At 43.5% G+C, this 22,523-nt stretch overlaps 1 protein-coding gene across 2 annotated transcripts; it reads right to left on the bottom strand.

Moving 5' to 3' along the window:
• Positions 1-184: 184 nt before the first annotated feature.
• Positions 185-21,797, bottom strand: txndc11 (thioredoxin domain containing 11). Of its 2 annotated transcripts, XM_042103596.1 has the most exons (13): positions 21,469-21,797; positions 19,178-19,249; positions 18,848-19,064; positions 14,035-14,132; positions 13,580-13,709; positions 9,262-9,355; positions 7,730-7,842; positions 7,050-7,250; positions 5,865-6,663; positions 4,989-5,131; positions 4,346-4,458; positions 2,237-2,317; positions 185-1,807 (listed from the first exon to the last, which is right to left on the bottom strand). In XM_042103596.1, the coding sequence occupies exons 1-13, from the start codon at positions 21,591-21,593 to the stop codon at positions 1,153-1,155; spliced, it is 2,841 nt and encodes a 946-aa protein (XP_041959530.1). In that variant the 5' UTR covers positions 21,594-21,797; the 3' UTR covers positions 185-1,152. The 2 variants fall into 2 exon arrangements, with proteins under 2 accessions (XP_041959530.1, XP_041959531.1); XM_042103597.1 differs by lacking the exon at positions 19,178-19,249 and having other exon boundaries at positions 21,469-21,796.
• Between the last annotated feature and the right edge of the window lie 726 nt (positions 21,798-22,523).

The following is a 22,523-nucleotide window of genomic DNA, read 5'->3' as shown; positions in this document are numbered from 1 at the left end:
CACAGAGCGGTCAGATAGGAGTTATACAAAAATCTATTGAACCCGAATTGTGAGCTGTAACTTTTAGTGAGAAGCCTGTTAATATTTGATTTGTTAAGAAAATAAGCCCTGTGAAACTACATACAGTATGTGCACCCTCCTGTCTCCAATGAGATCAAGCAGAGAGAGAGAGAGAGGCCGATGGTTTAAGTTAAATTAACTTTAATCAGTAGAAATCTGTACATCACACGCTCATGTAAACAGATGCAGCAGTTTGCTTTTCATACCTGAATACGTACATAAGAATAGATGCTCTCTTCTCTTATTTTTGTGATTCGAGGATCCGTGTAAAAATAGAAAACTTTTTTATGACAAACACTGCAACAACAATATAATCTGGCAAACCGAAAAAGATTAAGAAAAAAAAAAAAGAAAAAAAAAAAAGTGTTGCCATCACTAAGAAACAATCAATTACATCCCCTTCATACATATGGAAATATAGCCTCAATGTTTGAAGCTAAAAAAATATTTTGGATGAGTCCTAATTTTGTTATTGTTATCTATTGGGGGGTGGGTCGGAGGAACCGCATCGTGTCCAATCCATCTACTTTTAGAACCCTCTCTCCTCAGAACCATGTACAGGTTCAGGTGATGATGCCTCAATGTCCTGGGACCGCAGGATCTGAGGGGCCCGTGTGTGTCCAGGTGATAACTGATTCCACAGACAGACAGACAGACAGACAGACAGACAGACTGCTCCATCTACTCCTGAGTTTAAGGCCATGGAGCAGAAGCCCACCGATTACACGTGATCAACAGCTACTTCAAAGCAAAACATTTTTTTAAAGTGGTCTTTAAGGATGTGATTTGTTGCTGCCTCATACAGTCTCTGGGTTTGTGCCCAGACCCCCGTCAACTCAATCTGGGCCTCAATGGCTGAGCTGATGTAGTACCCTGGTCTTCCACAGGGTGGCAAAGTATCTCCTCTTTTCTTCGCCTGCATTTGCTCTTCGTTGGCTCGTCTTTGCTTTTCGTCTAGACCAGTGGTTAGCGCCGACAGCTACAGCTGCAGCGGCGGCCACAGCAGTGTTGACTCACTCCATCAGAGCCCACGCATCTGTTCCTTCCTCTTCCTCTTCCCTCTCATCATAATCATCATCATCCTCCTCTTCATCATGAGACCTCACGGTTGCCCGCCTCACCTCCTCTTCCTCCTTCCTGATCGGTCTCTCTCCGGTCGTCTCCTCCTCCTTCTACTGCTCCCTCCTCTTCGTCTCCTCCTCCTCCTCCTCCTCCTACTGCTCCCTCCTCTTCGTCTCCTCCCTCTCCTCCTCCTCCTCCTCCGCGCTCCCTCAGGGCAGCGAGGAGCACCTTGAGCACGGTGTTCTCGGCCAGCAGGCCTCGCGAGGCGTCGGCCAGCTCGCGCAGGCGCCCCACGGCGTCGGCCAGCTCGCGGCTCTTCTCCCGCCGGCGCTCCTCCAGCTCGTCGCCGCGCCGACGCAGCTCGCCGTTCTCGGCCGCCAGCGCCCGGGCCTGGAACGCCAGCGCGCGGCGCTCCCGCCACACGCCCGCCAGCTGCCGCGAGAGACGCCCGTGCGCCCGGTGGAGAACCCGCACCTCGCCGCGGAGGGCCCGCACCTGCGCCTCCAGGAGGGAGCGGGCTGCCGAGGATGAAGAGGAGGAAGAAGAGGAAGATGAGGAGGAGGAAGAGGAAGAGGAGGAGGGTTCCACAGGGTGGGGTTCATCGGTGGTGTGCGTCAGGACGAAACGGAGCAGGTTGGGGAGCGTGAAGCGCACGTCGTCGGCGAACTTCACACTCAACTGCTTCCTGGTGGGAGAGAAACGGAGATATGAGCAAGTAAGGAAGACATATAAGATGTCTATATAACTTCAGAACCCCTTCAAAGTAATACTGAGGAGAGAGAACATTCACGTGTGTGTGTGTGTGTGTGTGTGTGTGGGGAGAGAGAGGAAGGGAGAGTGAGAGAGAGAGGGAGAGTGAGAGAGAGGCAGAGGGAGAGGGAGAGAGAAAGAGAGAGAAATAATCATTTCTGAACATTGCCTCTCCATTAAATCTGTCATCATGAAGGAGTTTTACTATGGTTTCATGTGAGAGGCTGCTTTCTGTTTTACCTTAGAACATACAGTACATCTGTTCCCCCCCCCCCCCACACACACACCACACACACACACACACACACACACACACACACACACACACACACACACACACACACACACACACACACACCTGTACCTGTGTCTAGGGAAGAGCAGAATGGAAGGGAAGTGGTCCACCATGAATTCCCAGGGCAGATCGTTACTGGCAACGTTCACCCTGGCAACCGCAAGCACATGAAACAAACAGCGCTGACTCACTTGTCACAATGCATATTATTACAGAGTCGCACAATAGCAAAGTGGCCACTCTAGGTGGGCAGTGCAGAATCTCACAGTCACTGCTCCACTCCCCTCCCGCCCACACACACATCTTCACTGTCATCACTCACATACATCATACATACACTTGCAGTACACTGCCCCCCCCCCTACATACATGTATATACATTGACTCATGAGGAAGCTTCTCCAACACACATATTGCACACTGCCCTCTCCCCACATACACAGCACACTATCCCATCTCCCTTGTCATCCCCCCAACACACACACCAAGACCCCTGGCAGTTGGGTTAGGCCCTTGAGCCGTGGATCTGCCCAAGGTTTCTTTCTTGGTAAGGGAGTTTTTCCTTGCCCCTGTTGCTCTTGGGTGCTCCTTGTTGGTGCCCCCCCCCCAATCCCAATCCTCCCCCACCTTTCTTATGCAGCCCTTGCCACTTAATCTACTAAACCCCTCTTCTACTGCACTTTTTACCCCCCCCCCCCCCCCCCATAAATGCACAAATAGGCTGACACCAGACATAATTTCACTGCATTTCTTACTTCCAGTAACTATATGCATGTGACAATAAACTTCCTTGTATCCTTGTATCCTTGTATCTGAAGCATTAGACTGTTCTCTGACTGCCACCCACACACTCATTCCACCGTCTAACCATATAGCTCTTCATCAGAGATATGTAATAAAAAGAAAATCCCAAAATGATTGCAGAAATCACTGCTACTGATTTGTCTCTCATAAATGAGCCCAGAGGAGAGGGCCTGCTAGGTGATGCGCACCTGATCTACTACACATGCTCTTTAAATTTTTACATTTTTGCGAGTGATTTTTATGTATGTAAGATATATGCGTGTACTGTATGTGTGTTTTGTTTGTTGTGTTATGGTTGTATAAGCTACTGGATGCCTAAAATTTCCCTTGGGAAGAATCAATCAATCAATCAATCAATCAATCAATTTATCTATCTATCTATCTATCACAGCTTCTTCCTCACTAGACAGGAACAATTTACAAGCACCTCACTACCCTCTATCGTCTCTGTCCTTTTGAACCTCAACTGTGTTTCCCATGTTTCATGCTATGTTATGTTTGGCAGGCATTTATGTCCAAAGTGACATCAAAGTCAAAGTCAGCTTTATTGTCAATTTCTTCACATGTTCCAGACATACAAAGAGATCGAAATTACGTTTCTCACTATCCCACGGTGAAGACAAGACATATTTTACCAATTTAAGTCCACAGACAAACATAACATTCAAGTAAACAAAAAAGTAAGTAAATAAGAGGGCACATATAATAATGAAAAAAATAAGAGCAGCAAAATTTGGTTGAAATTGTGCATAGACAGTCAATAAAATACTAGTGCAAAGTCAGGCCAATAAAAGGCTTGGAACATGCACTATATAAACACTACATTATTAGTTAAAAGAAAAAATCCGGCGAGTTTTCACATAGATCTCCGCTTCTCGAGGTCACCGAGTATTGACAGTATGAAAAAAAAATAAATAAATAAAACAATTGGTTTTACCTAGCCCAAGTTAAAGTCTGTGAGCTTCCATGTACATGCCCCCAGAGTGTAGTGCTGTAGCTGCCTGGCTGCGTTAGCTGCTGGCTGTAGCAACTCGAGCTAGGTAAAACCAATTTTGTTTTTTTTCTTCAGAGATCTATGTGAAAGTTCGCTGGATTTCTCCTTTCAATAAAAGTCGAAAAACAATAGTTGAAAAGCCTAAATTAAGCCTAAATAAGCCTTATAATAATAGTAATAATAACAACAACAATAATAGGGTCATTCTATAATTTAGGGCACATTTTGCGTCAAAAAAATAAATCTTTATTGAGTCAGTTTTGAACAATAATGCATACTATGGCAACCTTTCACCAATAACAGTGCTTGATATACATACTTTAGACCCAGTGTATCCATAACATATTGACTAAATGTCTCCCATCTCCCATGAGACTCACCTGGCCACGGTGAACCTGCGGTTGCTCTGGAGGAGGCGGGCCAGCTGGAGGAGGACATGGTTCAACACGGAGCAGAAGCCGCACCAGTTAGTGTAGTACAGGAGCAGCACGTCCTGGAGGAGAGAGAGGAATGGAGGGAGGAGAGGACAGAGAGAGATGGAGGGAGGAGAAGAGAGGGAAGGAGGGAGAGAGGAGGAGGGAGGGAGAGAGGGAGGGAGGGGAAGAGAGGGAAGAGAAGAGAGATGGGGGAGGAGAGGAGAAAGATAGAGGGAAGGAAGGAAGGAAGGGATGAGAGAGATGCAGGGGGAGAGAGGGGTGGGGGGGTTTGAGTAAGTTTACACTCTGGTGCGGTTTGTACATAACTTTGACAAAGACACTCGTGTAAAATGTGTCTTCTAAAATAAAGCAGCATATTACAAGGAACTCCTTGGGTGTATTAGTTTTTATAGGGGGTCGTCCGTCAACACATATATCATCAGGCAGTGTTTGTTTGTACACTAAGCCAATATTTACATCTGAAATAACACTGATAAACTGTCATACAATAACAAAATCATTCACCTAAATAATCAAAAATGGCTTTACATTATTGCATGTAATCCAGCTTTGACAACTAACTGAAATTAATTGAATCAGTCCTTACCCTTTTGGGGTCCATAACAATGTCCAGGAAGGTGTCTGTTGTCACTTCCTGAATGAAGGATTGTGGGGGTTGAGGTCTTTTGTCGCCGACTAGATGCCTCTTTAAATGGCTATGAGGTGTGCTGAAGTTCTGGATGAAGGGTTCTACAGTAGGAAGACAAGGTCATATGAGGTCATTCTCCCTCCCTTAAAGAACACTAGGAACTAGATCATTCCATGAAACCAACTAAAGCATCTGAATGATAAACCAACCAACTGAATGATAAAGCCTGCTATCTATGACTGTAATTGCCCTGACAACAAAAGGCTGTATAGATGGATGAATGGAATGGCATTGCATGATTTCAGTTTCGATTCCGTTGTGATGATACATGGAGCAAGTTTTTGAAGAATGGGCATTGTGATGATGACACATACGCCAAGTTTTTGAATAATGTGGGTGAGCAACTACATAACCGGTTCCGTGTGCTCCAATTGAATGATCATGACAATTTGCTTACTGATGATTAAAATAATTGTTGCCCAGTATCAATGGGAACGTTCCAGAACAATAATACTCAAAAACATTAGCCAGCAACATTGCTGAAAAACACTCAATGTTTCTTAGTTTTAATATTTATGTTTTTTTTCTTAACAGACCAATTTAATATTGTAATATTTACACTTTTTTTGTAACAGACTAATCAGAAAATGCCGTACTCTTTTTCATGTGTTTTTTTTTTTTACTTCTCCGCTCCCACACACTATTTTAAGACTAATGGCTCTTGTGTACCATTGTCCCCTGACCAACTCTGGGTTAAGTGCCTCGCTCAAGGGCACAACGGTGGAAGCCGGGAATTGAACCCACAACTTCTCATCCTACTGTGTGCTGTTGTACCTAGTGTGTCCATTAGGCGTCCTCTGTGATCCAGAACATAGTGAGTCTCGTCTTGGAGGTCCACAATCGCAGCGAAAGTGCGATCGCTGTTGTTCCGGTTCCCTGGCGCTCCGAGCCGGGTGGCGAGCTCCCAGTGCAGGTGCGAGTCCAGCAGGTAGAACCGCAGCGTCTTGTTCGTCCGACAGCGGAGCCCCGCGATCCCGTCGCCCAACGGGCAGTCGTCCGCGGCCGCTGTCGCGGAGGCGTTGGCGGGCTCGCTCGGGGAGACCCGCGACTCCTGCGACTCGTCTGAAGAGGCACGGGTGCGGTTTCCCGTCTTGGCCAGCAGGGGGCCACAGCAGGCACTGTAGTGGCTGAAGGGGTTGTAGGTGTTGCGGACGTTGCTGCAGGTGGGGGCGAGCAGAGCGGGCGGCGTGTGGGTGTGAGCGTGGGGGGTGAGGCGCCCGCCCGAGACGGACAGGTGCCGCAGGTAGGACTCCAGCACCGCCTCCAGCTCGAGCACAGAGCAGCGGTGGGAACCACGAGCGCCACGGTCACCGCCGCGGTCAACGATCCCGTTTCTGCCCCCGTCTGGGGATGCCGGGTTCGCCGAGGCCACCGCAGCAGGTCCGACGGAGCGGTTCAGGCAGAGCTCGCAGACGTTCTGGGCAGAACCGGACACTGAGCTCCAGCCGGGCAGCACCAGGGTGTTGCAGCAGAGCGGACCTACCGGGACGCGGGAGACCCCGACGCCGCCCTTAGTGTACTGTGAGATCAGATCCTCTGGACACGAGTGATAGCGCACGGCAATCTCCGCAATCTGGGAGAAGAAAATAAAACACACAAACAATCAGATTAGTCATCGGCTATGAAAACAATCATTAGTGGCAGCCCTACCATAGTGAATAACTACTATATATAGTGGCTATTCTCTATTGTACACACACACACACACACACACACACACACACACACACACCAGATTAACTGACTATGAAAACAATTATTAGTGGCAGCCCTACCATAGTGAATAACTACTATATATAGTGGCTATTCTCTATTGTACACTATGCAGGGAGTGGATGGACGTTTCCCACCCAGGGCATGTCTCCCTACAAGTATAACATTTTAAAACAACCACCGATCCCCAATCCAGACGAGCTCCAATCAAAACCACCGTAGCCGGCAGGTGGGCGGGCTCCTCACCTGCTCCTGCAGCGGGTGATTGGCTGCCAGCGGGTCATGTGGCAGGAAGAGGAGGAGCGCGGGGCCCTTGCGGAGCTCCTGCTCCAGGCTGCGGCTCTTGGCGCCGGTCTGGGGCACCCAGGGCAACAGGCTCTCCCGGTGCTGGAACACCCAGCTGCAGATGTTCTCCGCTGTGAAGTTACGCTCCCAACGTGGGAAGATCTGCACACAGGAGGAGGAGGAGGAGGAGGGAGAGGATGAAAACAGGGAAATGTAGGGGAGGAAGAGATGGAGGAGGGAGGTGGGGGGAGAGGAGGAGGAGAGAAGGAAATGGAGGGAGGAAGAGAAAGATGAAAGAGGAGAAGGAGGCAGAGGAGATCATCCAAGCTATTGTGCTTCTATTGGTTATTGGTATTCTATGTTGTTAAGTTGCTTTGGGTGAAGGTGTTTACTACACAAACATAAATATAAACACAATAGGTATTGTAGTAACAGTGGTTTAACAAGTCTATTGGTGACAATCATAAAAACAGTGGTATTCATTGTAACCGTAGGAACAGAGGAGTAATGGTAACTGCAGTTACCATAGTGACAGCAGTAATACTGTACTATCAGCTTGTGCGGTCATCCTCTCTGTAACCTTGTGAACTACTTGACTGGTGTTTGCACATTAGTACTGAGTGTGGCATTGAGAAACTCACCAGGGAGGAGTTGAAGTGTCTGTGGAGGTAGACCGTCTCATCCTCCTGGACTGAGATGGCCTCTGCTACCCTGCGATTGGTCACCACGCCAAAACGCACCACCCCCTGAAAATCTGGACCAGTGAGAGAACAGCGTGATGAGACCCGAGATCGAATTTGCCAGAATTGCAAGAACATGGCACGTCCTTCAATCAAGACCGCACCAGGTGGTATGGCATCGGTCTGCCAGAACATGAGGTAATGTGTAGAGTTTTTATGCTCACTCCTTTACATATAACATACAAACATTTACACTTCAACATTACTGGGCAACAGCATCATGCTGCGGTTGATGTATGGTTATAGTTTGGTTGTTGTATCATAATAGTATAGTATATTTATTTTATAGTTAATGTATGCTTAGGTTATGGTTAATTTATGGTTATGGTATAACTAATGTATGGTTACAATATGGGTAATCAATAGTTGATATATGGCTAATGTATAGTTTTGGTTTGGTTATTCTGCAGTTAATGCATGGTTATGATATAGTTGTACGGTTGATGAGTGGGTTGTTAATGCATGGTTATGATATAGTTTTACGGTTGATGAGTGGCTTGTTAATTCATGGTTATGGTATACGTACTGTAGTTGTACGGTTGAGGAGTGGGTTGTTAATGCATGGTTATGGTTATGATATAGTTGTACGGTTGATGAGTGGCTTGTTAATGCATGGTTATGATATAGTTGTACGGTTGAGGAGTGGGTTGTTAATGCATGGTTATGATATAGTTGTATGGTTGATGAGTGGCTTGTTAATGCATGGTTATGGTTATGATATAGTTGTACGGTTGAGGAGTGGCTTGTTATTGCATGGTTATGGTTATGATATAGTTGTACGGTTGATGAGTGGCTTGTTAATGCATGGTTATGGTTATGATATAGTTGTACGGTTGATGAGTGGCTTGTTAATGCATGGTTATGATATAGTTGTACGGTTGAGGAGTGGGTTGTTAATGCATGGTTATGATATAGTTGTATGGTTGATGAGTGGCTTGTTAATGCATGGTTATGGTTATGATATAGTTGTACGGTTGATGAGTGGCTTGTTAATGCATGGTTATGGTTATGATATAGTTGTACGGTTGATGAGTGGCTTGTTAATGCATGGTTATGATATAGTTGTACGGTTGATGAGTGGGTTGTTAATGCATGGTTATGATATAGTTGTACGGTTGATGAGTGGGTTGTTAATGCATGGTTATGGTTATGATATAGTTGTACGGTTGATGAGTGGGTTGTTAATGCATGGTTATGATATAGTTGTACGGTTGATGAGTGGCTTGTTAATTCATGGTTATGGTTATGATATAGTTGTACGGTTGATGAGTGGGTTGTTAATGCATGGTTATGGTTATGATATAGTTGTACGGTTGATGAGTGGCTTGTTAATGCATGGTTATGATATAGTTGTACGGTTGATGAGTGGCTTGTTAATGCATGGTTATGGTTATGATATACTGTAGTTGTATGGTTGATGAGTGGGGTCTCACCTCTCTTGAGGGCTTGCAGGGCTGAGGAGAGGAAGGTGATGTAGCCTGGAGGCTGGGGGGAGGAGTTGAACTCGAAGAACCCCACCACCCCTGTCTGGACGGACGGACACACACACACACACACACACACACACACACACACACACACATATTTTAGAGAACAAAGTAATAAAACAGTGCCATAACTCCTGCTTGAGTACATTACATAACAAGGTGCAAGCATATAAAAGAGGATCATATGAAGAGTTTGTATAATCACCATTTTAATGAATTTTCATTAATAATTAATGATACATTTAGTTTTCCAAGTAATTTCAGTAGAACTGTATAATGGTATTGTTATTTGATTTATCTTTACTCAATCAAAACAACACAATTGAAATTTGACTGATATTACCTGAAATACACAATTAAATAGCATGACTTTTTTAAAACGGATATATAGCATTTTGGAACCAAACTCTTCATATGTAGTAAACAGGTCACAACAATCACAGATATCACTGAATTCATTGCTCAGATGCAAGCTAGAGAGTTCAAGTGCACATTTTGAGCAATAACTTATTTTCATTAGAAATTCTCATTTGATCAATTTGTGATGAGACTTGTAATAACACTTTCTAATAACTATATAGCTAATAACTCTTTCTTTCTTTCTTTCTTCCTTCCTACACAACCAACCTTAAAAAATCCTACTAAAAATTGTCTATGCCTCAAAGTAGGTCATTTCATTTTAATTTCCTGTAAGGCTATGTATCCCCAGCAGCCCCAGGCTGTTATAAGCCAGGTGTCATGAGAGACTTAACTAACGCCCTTGGGCATTTTAAAAGGCCCCATTGTTGCTACTGTCAACACGGGCATATTTCGCCCTCTAAAGATAGAAGAATGATTATGGAGACAGCTTTTTGTTCCCACACTGTGTCTGCCACACAAATTACTCTTATGTTTCGCCAGCATGGGGCAGCATGCAAAGGTTTGAACAGCAGGGATTGCACTGCTGTGTTACACTGAGGCAGACAGCGAAGAGGAAAGCAAGAGGATTTAGGCAAATAACTGAGACAGTTTGGCTACATGTAGAACCAACGCCACAACGGACTTGGGTAGTGGTTATCCACAAATTCAAATTCTTAATGAAATAGTCCACAAATTAGAAAAGTAGCAACTGGAAAAACATAATAATACTATTTTCACATTGTATTACAGATATGTATATTATATTGTTAGTATTTTGCTATTGTTAGTGTTCTTATTTAGAAAAAGAAGAAGAAATGGGCATAGTACACAACTAGGCCTAAATTATATTACAGTGCAAAGACATGCCTAAAAATATCCTGTGCAGGGCTGAATCAGAGCCGGCAAAAGTGTTTTTTTAGACATCAACCCAGGAATTCACCAGGAGCGCCCCTGTGAGCCACAACAGTACTGATCTAGAGGGATAAGGCAACGGTGTAGTCACTCCCCCGACAGGTCAAACCAAGGGGCAGGACACCTGCCAAACTAGTTTGGTGACATGTCATGCCATTGTTTTCAGCACACTCACCCACTTCACCCAGCTCAAGCACCCAAGCACACCCACACAAACATTCAAGGTTAGCACAGTTGAGCAATTCCGCGTCAAACCAGATACGGCTGCTGATGAACCGTCTCAGACTTCTTGTCTGTAGCATTAATTGGGTCCCAAAATCGAGGCCTGCTAAATATTTCTTTTCAAATCCTATGTATATCATATCATCTCAGTTTTAGCCTGGAAAGACATGTTTGGGCATTAATATTTAGCAAAATATTATTCATAGCCAGCAAAAACTTTGTAGGTTGGAGGATAACCATGTTCTCAGTATGACCGAATCACTACCAGTTTGTAAAGTATGCTCACTGATTTTCTATAAGGTCTGAGATTTTAGAAAAAAAAGTGCAAAAAGAGAGACGGCCTACTTATAGGATTGTAAAGGGGCTTGTAAAATAGCACCTGAGCATGTTTTTGACAGACCAACGTTGCAAACCCTTCCTATGTAAACTAGAGCTGCAATGATTAATCGATTAGTTGTTGACTATTAAATTAATCATCAACTATTTTGATAAGATTAATCGATTAAGATTAATCGACTATGAAAATGATTAGTTAGTTGCAGCTCTAATCTGTCATCTTTAAGAGGTTTCCAGGTTAAGGCATTTTTGAGAGTATATATCTACAAAACATCAAGGATAAAAACGAGCAAAATGGACCAGGCAAATGTAGTGTTTGAAAACCAAAGCAAAACAAAACATTGGTACTTTGTTAAACTCCAAAAGAAGCACTCCGTGTCATGGTGTTTCTAGCCATCTACATCAGTGATTCTCAAACTAGGGGTCGCCAAAAACTTCCGTGGGGTCGCCAATTATTTTCTGTATTCAGTCTGAAATTATTATTAGGGGAAACAAAGGAAAATAATATTGGCCTTTTCTGCCTTTTTCTTATTTACACGCAGTTAAGAGAAGAGAGAGAAATGTTTTCGTTTTTCAACGAGATCTGGTTCAGTCTATGGGCTAACTGGTCCGCTGATAGAAACAATGTAACTATCTGCTCCCACTATGCAAACTCAACTTGTTCCCGCTATTTTAGGTAAAACAAAACAAAAGACATAGGTAGCCTACTAGCCAAAATGGACAGGTGGCTGCTTAAAAAATGTAACAAAAGCTCGGAAGTGCCATCTACCAGTGCGTCTACTCCTCCGTGATCCTCAGATGGGACAAGTCTACAGGCCGGTGAGAATAAAAAAGAACAAACGGCGCGTCGGCTTTATCAGAAAGAATTTCTGAAATATGCATTCACTTGCCAAGTTAAAGATACCTCGACCACCCACAATGTGTGATTTGCGGCGATGTTCTGGTGAATGAGAGCTTAAAACCTGTAAAAATGAAACGACATCTCAAAATACAGATGTCGGCTCATCACCGTGAACGAAAATCTCTGTGTCGCCGTATGCAGCTTTCTCCTAGAATTAACTTGCTATGTTCACGGAAGCATGCCCACCCTTCCCATTGAAATTGTTAAAGATAGTAAACCAGAAAAGGGAAATAAAAAAATATTGTTATCGCCATAAATATAATTAATGTAACGTTGTAGGCCTAATGCTGCATGTGTATGTGTGTGTGCGTGCTTGTGTGCGCACGCGCTACGCACATAGCGCTCTGATCTGATATGGCAGCAGCCTACACTTGTTTAATCGTGATTGTTTGGTTTTCTCGGTTCTTGTTCATATCGAGTAAATAAAACAAATGACTTTGCTTTCTAGTTTTTGCTTGATTTAGTTGTTAACGTTTGAGGGGGTATTTGAGTAAGGACTTTGAATGGGTTTGGGGAAAGTGGGGTCGCCAGACCTCACCATACTTTTTTGTGGGGTCGCCAGACAAAAAGTTTAAGAACCACTGATCTACATCACAGTACGTAATATCACGGTTCCATGCATGAAGTGATGAAGCTAAGTGGAGCTGGGGATTCTATTTTCACTGCGTCCCTAAAAGCGCCCTGATATAGGGCAGCCTCATGTGTTGTGACACTTTTCACAGCATCTCAACACGAGACGTGAGGGGGTGTCATTTCTCAGTGCCGACGCTTGTTTTGAAATCAGAAAAATTCTAATGAAAAGGTCACCTGTCCAAACATGTACGAGCCACAGTGTCAGCTCAGGAAAGACTACGGAACGTCACAAAATGCCTTATTTTACACACAAGCGTGCAAGCATGCACACACACACACAGAGAAAGAGAGAGAAAGAGAGAGAGAGAGAGAGAGAGAGAAAGCAAGAGACAGACAAATGCAAAAAGGTATGATTGGTCCTGAGCTTCAAAAAGCCTGGAACATCATACAACTGTATGATGCACATCACTACGTATGATGCTCATTGACCTAAAAAAAGTATGTCTCTGCCGACTGACCTGAAGAAAAAACCTCTTTCAACAGCACCAAGCATACAAACTGCCATTCTTTCACAGACTATATCAATAGAATTAGAATTGAATTGAGACTAAACCAGGCATTAAAGAGGCCAGTTAACCCAGAGGAAAGACCTAATCAATCAAACTATGGTTATGTTCAAGACCAACTTTACCAACAGGATGTCAAACTAATAATGTAAAACAAAAAAAGAAACTGCATCTGAATCGCCTACATTTTTTTCACCAATAACAGTATGCCATCCACAGAAGCTGCCACCACTAGGGCTGGTGATTGTGATGAATGATGAACCAGGGGGGCAGTAGCGTTACCTCACGGTAGGGGGGCAGTAGCGTTACCTCATGGTAGGACAGGAATGATGAACCAGGGGGGCAGTAGCGTTACCTCATGGTAGGAGAGGAAGTCCTCGAGGATGTCCCTGGACGGGAGATACGTGAGAGGGGTCACAACCTTCTGGATAAAGCGCTCCACATAGAGCGCAGTGAAGGGACCCTTATACTCAATGGGCCCAAACCTGAGAGAGAGAGAGAGGGAGAGGGAGAGGGAGGGACGTTATTTGACATGTTTTGATATTTGCAAAACTGTTTTTATTTGAATGGCCATGCCAATAAAGCTTCGAGTTGTTTCAATTCAACATTAATCCTATACTTCGACTTATACTTTAACCAGAACAGACAATGCTCAGTCTCCAGGGTGCTGTTAACCTCACCATACCAAACACAAACTCAGAATCGTTCATATATTCATATCTACATCAGGAGTCATCTACAAACAGTGAGGAGTCAGTCAGTCAGTCAGTCATACAGTCAGTCCATTGGCGGCAACATTGTTTCCGGTACCTTCTGTAGTAGATGTGGATGACGGGGTACTGGTAGAAGTTCTTCTGTCGCCGGCACTTCCCCTGGTTCCACCAGCAGTTCACTGCCACAAACAGCACCTGCACAGCCAAGAGGCCCCGTTGCCGTCAACAACACCACAAACAACAAACAACAACAACTACTCAAACAACAACACAAACTGTCACAATGACGAGTGGTGACCAGTGCACCTGGTTTACTCATCAATCCCACAGCGCTGGGGAGGCTAGTGGGAAAATGAAAGGTTTCACTTGACCATAATAAGGAGTTTTTGCACTCACTCAACAATGGAGGAGCAGGTGCAAAACCACATACATACAAGCACTAGGGCTAAGACAACGCGTCAACGTAATCGATGACATCGACGCAAAAAATACGTTGACGCAAAATATGAGCGTCGATTCGTCAAGTATGGAAGCCCGTTTGCGCCACATACAAAAAAAATCTGATCTATGATATCTCATTATTGTGAGATAGTATCTCGTTATTCTGACATAGTATCTCACAATAACGAGATACTATCTCACAATAACGAGATACTATCTCATAATAATGAGATACTATCTCATAATAATGAGATACTATCTCGTTCATAGACCAGGATTAGGCAGCATATTAATTTCAGTTTCGCTGCCCACGCACGCATGCCACAGTTGATGAGCAGATGGGGTGCACATTTTGCCATTCTTAATGTAAGTTATTTACTCAGAACCACTGTATTGAGTGTTGTCCACCGATTTCTGACCTTTATTGTCCATGCCATGATACTGCTAACATCACCTCATAGGCTGAAGGCAACACAACGTCAACCTAGCCTACATTTGAATGATTTTGTGACATTGCAGGAACAGCACAGGGGTTTTTAACATCATTACCCCATTGTGACTATATGAAATGTATATACAGTTTCCGTCAAGTCTACACATTATGCGCGTTAGCAAACCTACACTAGCCTACCCCATGCAGCAGGAGCAGGCTAACATTAGCTCTGGAGTTTGTTCGAGGCGCCTGAACTACTGATTAAGGAAACGAAAAATGCTGATAAACATCACCAAATGACATTAGTTTCTGAACATTACGTGTTGGTAAACATCACGGTTCTGACAACACTCTCAATACAGTGGTTCTAAGTAAATAACTTTATATTCTGACATAGTATCTCAGATACTATCTCGTTATTGTGAATTCTCGTTATTGTGAATAAGAATTCACAATAACAAGATACTATCTCGTTATTGTGAGATAGTATCTCATTATTCTGACATAGTATCTTGTTATTGTGAGATAGTATCTCATTATTCTGACATAGTATCTCGTTTTTGTGAGATAGTATCTCATTATTCTGACATAGTATCTCGTTATTGTGAGATAGTATCTCGTTATTATGAGATAGTATCTCATTATTCTGACATAGTATCTCATTATTCTGACATAGTATGAGATACTATGTCAGAATAATGAGATACTATCTCACAATAACGAGATACTATGTCAGAATAACGAGATAGTATCTCACAATAATGAGATATCATAGATCAGATTGTTTTTGTATGTGGCGCAAACGGGCTTCCATAGTCAAGCATAACGTGTGCTGCTAAATATTTTTAATCTTACACCTTCAGTGTTTTCCATACAGTTGGCTAATCTGTGGCTGGGCACCACGAAATCAAAACCGGCCACAACACGTTGATGTTCTATGTTGTAGGCCTACTATTTAAATTAAAGATAAGATAAAATAATTTCATTGAGCTGCACTTTTTACTCACACAGCCTTTCCTCGCATGTGCATTTAACAAAATATTCACGATTGTTGAAGGATTGTTGTTGCCACATAGAAGCACTGCATAGAACACAGTGAGCTAAATTGCTATTAAATCCGCTTAGCATCGTGACCATGCTGCGCAAATTTGTTCAAAACTGCTGCATTAAAGTTAAAGTAAACTCTGCTAAGGTCTTATCACAACATAGTACATTGAGGAGACTAAACTAAGTTAAGTTACAGTATGCAATCAAGCAGTATCTCAAAGCTAATGTTAGAATACTGTTTGGATGTCAAGTTTAGCATGCTTACTTGCAGCTGCTTGTATTCGTTATTCATGCAGGGCTCATTTTATTGACTCTGAATGTTTGCAAAATCCCGATGTAAATGGAAAAGTGTTTTCCAAGACTTAAAAGTGTTTGTCCAAAGGAGAAGTACGAACCGTTATTTGAACTAACTACTTATGAATTGCATCCACACATCAGCAGCCTTTTAACTGTGTTAATGTTAATTGCAAGAATTCCCACACGAACGTCTTAAAATGATAGGCACTCAATTAGACATACACTTCTGAACTTTATTGAATGCTACCTCTGACTAAGAATGCATTACTTTGCACTTGTATAGTCTTTTATTTTGTAATCTTAAAAGCAATTAACGTATATTGCAATGTTAAAGAATTCATGTTTTTTCATTCAGATATGTAAATAAACATGTATAAGTTGCTATTAGGGAATTAATGGGGAGATAATCGATAATCGAATCGAATCAAAATCGAATCGGACTGACAAAATGAATCGTTAGATTAATTGATGCATTGAAAAAATAATCGCTAGATTAATCGTTTAAAAAATAATCGTTTATCCCAGCCCTAACAAGCACCTACCACACACACACAGATGTGCTAAATCCAATAAATATTTGAGTGCAAAGACTGCACACTCAAACTCAATCACAGACACGGAGACACACACACACAGACACAGACAAACACACACCTTGTATAGGCTGTTCTTCTAAACTTCCAGCTGAACGAATACAACTTATCCATCGCTGACATCCCTTTGTGTCAAGCTAATGTACGAAGAGACTGTACCCAAAGGCGTAAGCAAATACTCCACTACATTCAACACCTTCACACACAAACTCAATTTTTGGCTCAATTTTTAAAAAGTATAACATTCAGTATCACTGCTATGCAGATGACACTCAGTTTTACCTGCCTGTTAACACTAATGGCATTTGTTCTTTGGAGAATATTTTTAACTGTCTCAGTGACATCAAATGCTGGATGGCAAGAAATTTTCTTCAACTGAACGAAAGTAAAACTGATATAATTATTTTTGGCCCTCCAAGTGATGTTTCTATCTTGAAAAATGCACTAGGACCTCTCTCTGCAAACTGCCACAGGGAAGTAAAGAATCTTGGGGTTTTCATTGACTCCTCTTTAAATTTTAATAAGCAAATAAATAGTGTGGTCAAAGGCAGCTTTTTCCAGTTAAGAACCATTGCAAAACTGAAGCCCTTTTTGTCCTTCTCCGATCTTGAAACTCTTATACATGCTTTCATAACATCTAGACTAGATTATTGTAATTCATTATATGCAGGCCTGACCCACTCCACTCTCAACAGACTTCAGCTAGTTCAAAATGCAGCAGCTAGATTATTAAGTGGCTCTAAGAAACGTGAGCATATAACTCCTGTGTTGGCTAAGCTGCACTGGTTACCTGTGGAGCACAGAGTTAAGTTTAAAATTTTACTTTTTGTCTTCAAAGCCCTCAGTGGTTTGGCACCTAGTTACATAGGTGACCTACTAATTCCTTACAGCACTCCAAGATCACTTAGGTCTTCATCTCAGAATCTTCTCTATATCCCCAAAACACGCCTTAAGACTAAGGGTGATAGAGCCTTCTCTGTTGTTGCCCCCCAACTCTGGAATAGTCTACCTGTACATATTAAGTCCTCTCCAACCATTGACTGCTTTAAGTCTAACTTAAAGACTTTCATTTTCTCCCAAGCTTTTAATCTACCTTAATACCCCCCCCCCCCCCCACACACACACACACTCTTTATTCTTTATTTTATTTTTGACCAATTTGTGTATTATTTCAATTATTTATTTATTATCCCCCCATGTTATATTGTTGTTGTACCATTGTCATTGTTTTATGTTTGTTTGTAAGCACTTTGGTTCAACTCAGTTGTTTTTAAATGTGCTATAGAAATAAAGTTGACTTGACTTGACAAACAGCACACAGAGACAAATGGGCCTATACAAATGTAGAGCTGTCTAATGTTTCACTAGACAAACAGACCTCAAAAGAGGCAGGCAACAAAGGATAACCACCCAGACAGCCATTAAAGGGCACAGAGAAGGAACAGCCTGCAGGTACCAATAAGCACAAATCGCACCATCAATCATTTACACACACAGAGAGAGAGAGAGAGAGAGAGAGAGAGAGAGAGAGAGAGAGAGAGAGACAGACACACACACACACACAACTACACACAACCTACTCTTACTTATCTTAGCAATCACCATGCACATTAGCACACATATTGCATCACCCCGCTACACACAACATACTCATGCACACCACTGCACAAATATACACACCACTGCACAAACACACACAGCACTGCACACACACACACAGCACTGCACAAACACACACAGCACTGCACACACACACACACACACACACACACAGCACTGCACACACACACACACACACAGCACTGCACACACACACACAGCACTGCACAAACACACACACAGCACTGCACAAACACACACAGTACTAAAATAAAGCACCTGAATAAGCACACAAATATGCTTATATATCCCCTGAGGGTCAACCCCCCCCAAACACACACACACACACACACACAGGCCTACAAACACACACACAGGCACACAGATGCAGACGTTGAGACAGAGACAGAGGCACGCACGCACGCACGCACGCGCACACACACACACACATACGCACGCACGCGCACACGCACGCACTCACACACGCTCTGTCGGCTCACCTCGTGGCCGAGGCGTTGGGCCACGTGCTGCAGCTGGTCGCGGGCGGCCACAGAGTGCGCGCACCAGGGCGCGTAGAAGAAGACCAGCGAGACCTCGGCCAGCGCCCTCAGTCGCTCCACCTGCTCCAGCTGGCCCAGGTACAGGTCCACCACCGGGGCGTCCGCCGCGAAGAACCGCACCGGCGCCGGAGCCTGGGCCACCACATTCTTCGCCCGGCTGGAAGGGGACAAGAGGAACATTATTGTTTCGTATTTTTTTTCTTTCTTAAAGTGTATTATCTTTTGAGCTTTTGGCCGGTGAGGAGGTAGCCTGGGAATACCCATACGAACCTTTGGCAAATTTGGGATTTGTTCTGCAGGTCCGTCTGGCCAAGAGGCCATTGAAGCCCATTTCCAATGTCCCTAAAACATGGGCATGCAAATACAATCGCTAATCCGGCATGGACGTGTATTTCTTTGGAATTGAGTAAACATCTGTATTTAAATCCTTCATTTAAGAGACGACTTATGAAACGATTTGGTAAAGAGTTTATTGCACCAATTTAGGTTTAATTTCACTGCTATTTACGCCCCTGCTCCTGCTCGAAGTTGCAAGCCAATTAGCCTTTTCCAGGGCCACTCGCAATTACAATTGAGACTTTACATTTGACGACCTGTTTAGGTTTTTGACAGTGAGGAGTGACAGGAAGTGAGTAGGAGAGAGAAGGAAATGGAACGGGATCATGAAATGACCGTGGGTCGGATTAAAAGTGCCCACGTGGTGGCCAGTGGCTTGTGGCACAGTGTCCCCCCAAGATCCATTTACTGTCAGTGGAAATTGTTAAAGGATGTATTGTTACATCATGGGTTTTGGCTTCTCTTCTCTTGCAGCAATAAATAATGCAAGTTTTAAGTAATAATGTTGTGGAGGGAGGAACAAACCTAGATAGATAGATAGATAGATAGATAGATAGATACAGTAGATACTTTACTGATCCCCAAGGGTCAAGGTCTGAGGTACCTGAAGTTTGTTTAAAAAAACTAAAAAAAAACTGAATCAATAGCATAATGTTAATGTTAGGGAGGGTATGACTGAGGGCAAAGACTTCTTCACAGGCTACATTTCATATTTATTCATTAAATTCACTCATGTAGCTGATGCCTTTATCCAAAGCGACTTACAGTGAATTTTATTACAAATCCAAAGTGACCAGAGAGAAAGAGAAAGAGAGAGTACACAGAGGGGGGTGGAGAGATAGAAAGAGAGGGACAGAGAAAGAGAGGGTGGGAAGAAGAAAGAGAGGGGTGAAGAGAAAGGAAGAGACAGTGTGTAGAAAGAAGGGATGGGGTGGTGAGGGAGAAAGAGAGAGAGGGAGGGAAAATAACACAGAATGAAAAGGCCCAGAGAGGCATGGAGTACCACTATCAAAGAGGGATACAGAAGGCAGTGGGGACGTGGGAGACAGAGGATAGAGAGACAGGGGTGGATGAGGGAGGTGTATAGCGATGGACAGACAAAGAGAAAAGAAAGGAGTGTATGGAGGTTGGGTATGAAGGAAGGAGAGAGCAACACAAAGAGATGAAGGGGGGAGATGAGGAGGGAAGGGAAGGAAGAGCAAGACAGAGTATAGAAAAAAAGACTCAGGGAGGTATATGCTGCTGACTGCAAACTGAAATTTGCAGAAAAGGGGGGCATGCCCTAAATACAGTAGAAGTCCAGCTCCTTCGACTGCGTGTTTGCCAGTGTTTCAGCGTGTCTCGCATTGTGTGCACCAATAAATAAATCCTAAATGTGCATATCTGAATTTTTGCTGAAGCGAGTTCAACCAGACTTTAGTTCAACTCAGAATCTCCGGGGGAAACTTCCTCACGGTTGAACTTGACGATTCATCTTTCAGAATGCAGAGATGCACCCCCATTGTTGGTTAATGCATTGGTCTGCAGAAGTCTAAAGTTCCTTACAAATGTACCGTGAAGAACCGCAAATCCTTCTTCAGGGTCGAAATCATGAGATTATGGAGACGAGATTGGATAGAAATGTCTAAGAAGCTGAAAATAACTCGTCCTCCTCCCTAGCCTTCAGGGCCGATTCTCTATCAGGGCAGAGTGTAGTCAACTTTTAATGACTTTTTAACTTGCTGTGAACAGCTTTTGGAACAACTAGCCTAGATTCAAATATCCGGCAAACTTAAATCCATAAACCGTATGGTTGACCAATGTCCGTAGCCTAACTTTGCAGCACAACATTCCATGGCTGGTCTTCGACTAATATGTGCGCCTGTTCAGCATTGTTTACCAATATGACACGTCAGTTATCACGGATATGTCGACTGACAGCAGGCAAACATCAGCTAGCAAAGATAGCTAGTTAGATGTCGTAAAGGGGGAGGCATGGACAAATTCCTATCAAATGAACACTCTCAACGACTTAGGAGCGAACTGCTAATAACCCACTCATAAACAATGTCTTGATTGCAAGCTGCTCCGCTGCACAGAGATTAGCCTGATACGTGACGTTGGGTCTGGAGAGAGAGAGGGGCTAAAGGTGTCACGTCACTCTAAAGCCAGTTTTATGACAAAAAATACCCTAATTCCGGAGCGCTTCGGGTCAGAGTGGACATAGCGAAAGCGCATCAACTCACCTGCAAGTAAATTTGACCGCTAGTATGAGGAGGACGCTTAGCAGGATGGCTCCACACAACAGATCGGGTCTCCGGGCCATCAGATTCACCACCTGCCGGAGATACACCCGCGACCGGCGCAGCATTACAGATCTCGCGCCGTCCCTCCCATTTATTCTCCCCGGTGCGCACGGTGTGCCGACATTTGCCTAAAGGGGTGGGGAACGGATCCGAGCACTCATGAATGGTCGGTTTCTAAAACATTGACCCACCGGCAATAATACGATTTTTCAAACACATATCGGACCAACCTTTCTTCCCCACGTAGTCTTAACACTTCCGCTTAGGCAGGGAGCGTAACCCCGTGTAGCCTAAGGAACCGGAAAAATGTCTCAAAAATGTCAAAACGTAGATAGTGGCACATGGTTATCGTCATATCATCGTATATCTTTTTCTGCTCTCAGAGTAGCACAGTAACACTGTCATTATTTAAATGAAATGGCTACAACCCAGCTTTTGCACAGCTGACGAAAAAAAACCCCATAGTTTCATAGGAGGCTCGATACACTCACGAGTAAGTTCTTACTTTGTTGATCAACCCTGAGAGAGAATGTGCGCCTCACAGAATTCATTCAACTAGTCGCTAGGAGGCGCGCTTTCCCTGATTGAAATTATGGACTATTTGTAGAGAATGTCTACAAAAGGCTAAGTGTATGCACTAATATGAGAATGGCCTATGAAGGGTATGAGAATGGCCTAAGATATGTGTTTGTTATCTTTAGCCTGTTACTGTTGCTCAGGAATCAACGCTAAGCTAAACAAACTTCTTAGACTTTTCAGTGGGCTATCCTACTCTTAGACCTTTTTACAGAAAAAAACCTTGAATAGCAGTATTGTGCTCTAGTGCAATGACTATATGTCTGTTCCACATACTTGCTACGTGGACATTTTCAACCAGTGTAATAGGCTTATGTTTTATATGTCACCTCATTGAGAACTTGTAAAAGTTTTAATCATGACAACGTGACAATCATGACAACGTCCTCAACTTGAATCCACTCATTCATGCTGAGTTA

This window comes from Alosa sapidissima, chromosome 9, assembly GCF_018492685.1.
Source record: "Alosa sapidissima isolate fAloSap1 chromosome 9, fAloSap1.pri, whole genome shotgun sequence".
Lineage (NCBI taxonomy): Eukaryota > Metazoa > Chordata > Actinopteri > Clupeiformes > Clupeidae > Alosa > Alosa sapidissima.
This window is presented reverse-complemented; position numbering and strand designations above follow the sequence as displayed.

Excerpts from the sequence above, each read along its gene's own strand:
- txndc11 (XM_042103596.1), bottom strand. The coding sequence starts at position 21,593 with ATGCTGCGCCGGTCGCGGGTGTATCTCCGGCAGGTGGTGAATCTGATG. Across the intron at positions 14,133-18,847 it reads CCCAACGCCTCGGCCACGAG|GTGCTGTTTGTGGCAGTGAA; the intron begins GTGAGCCGACAG and ends TTGGCTGTGCAG. Across the intron at positions 1,808-2,236 it reads CTGCTCTTCCCTAGACACAG|GAAGCAGTTGAGTGTGAAGT; the intron begins GTACAGGTGTGT and ends CTCTCCCACCAG.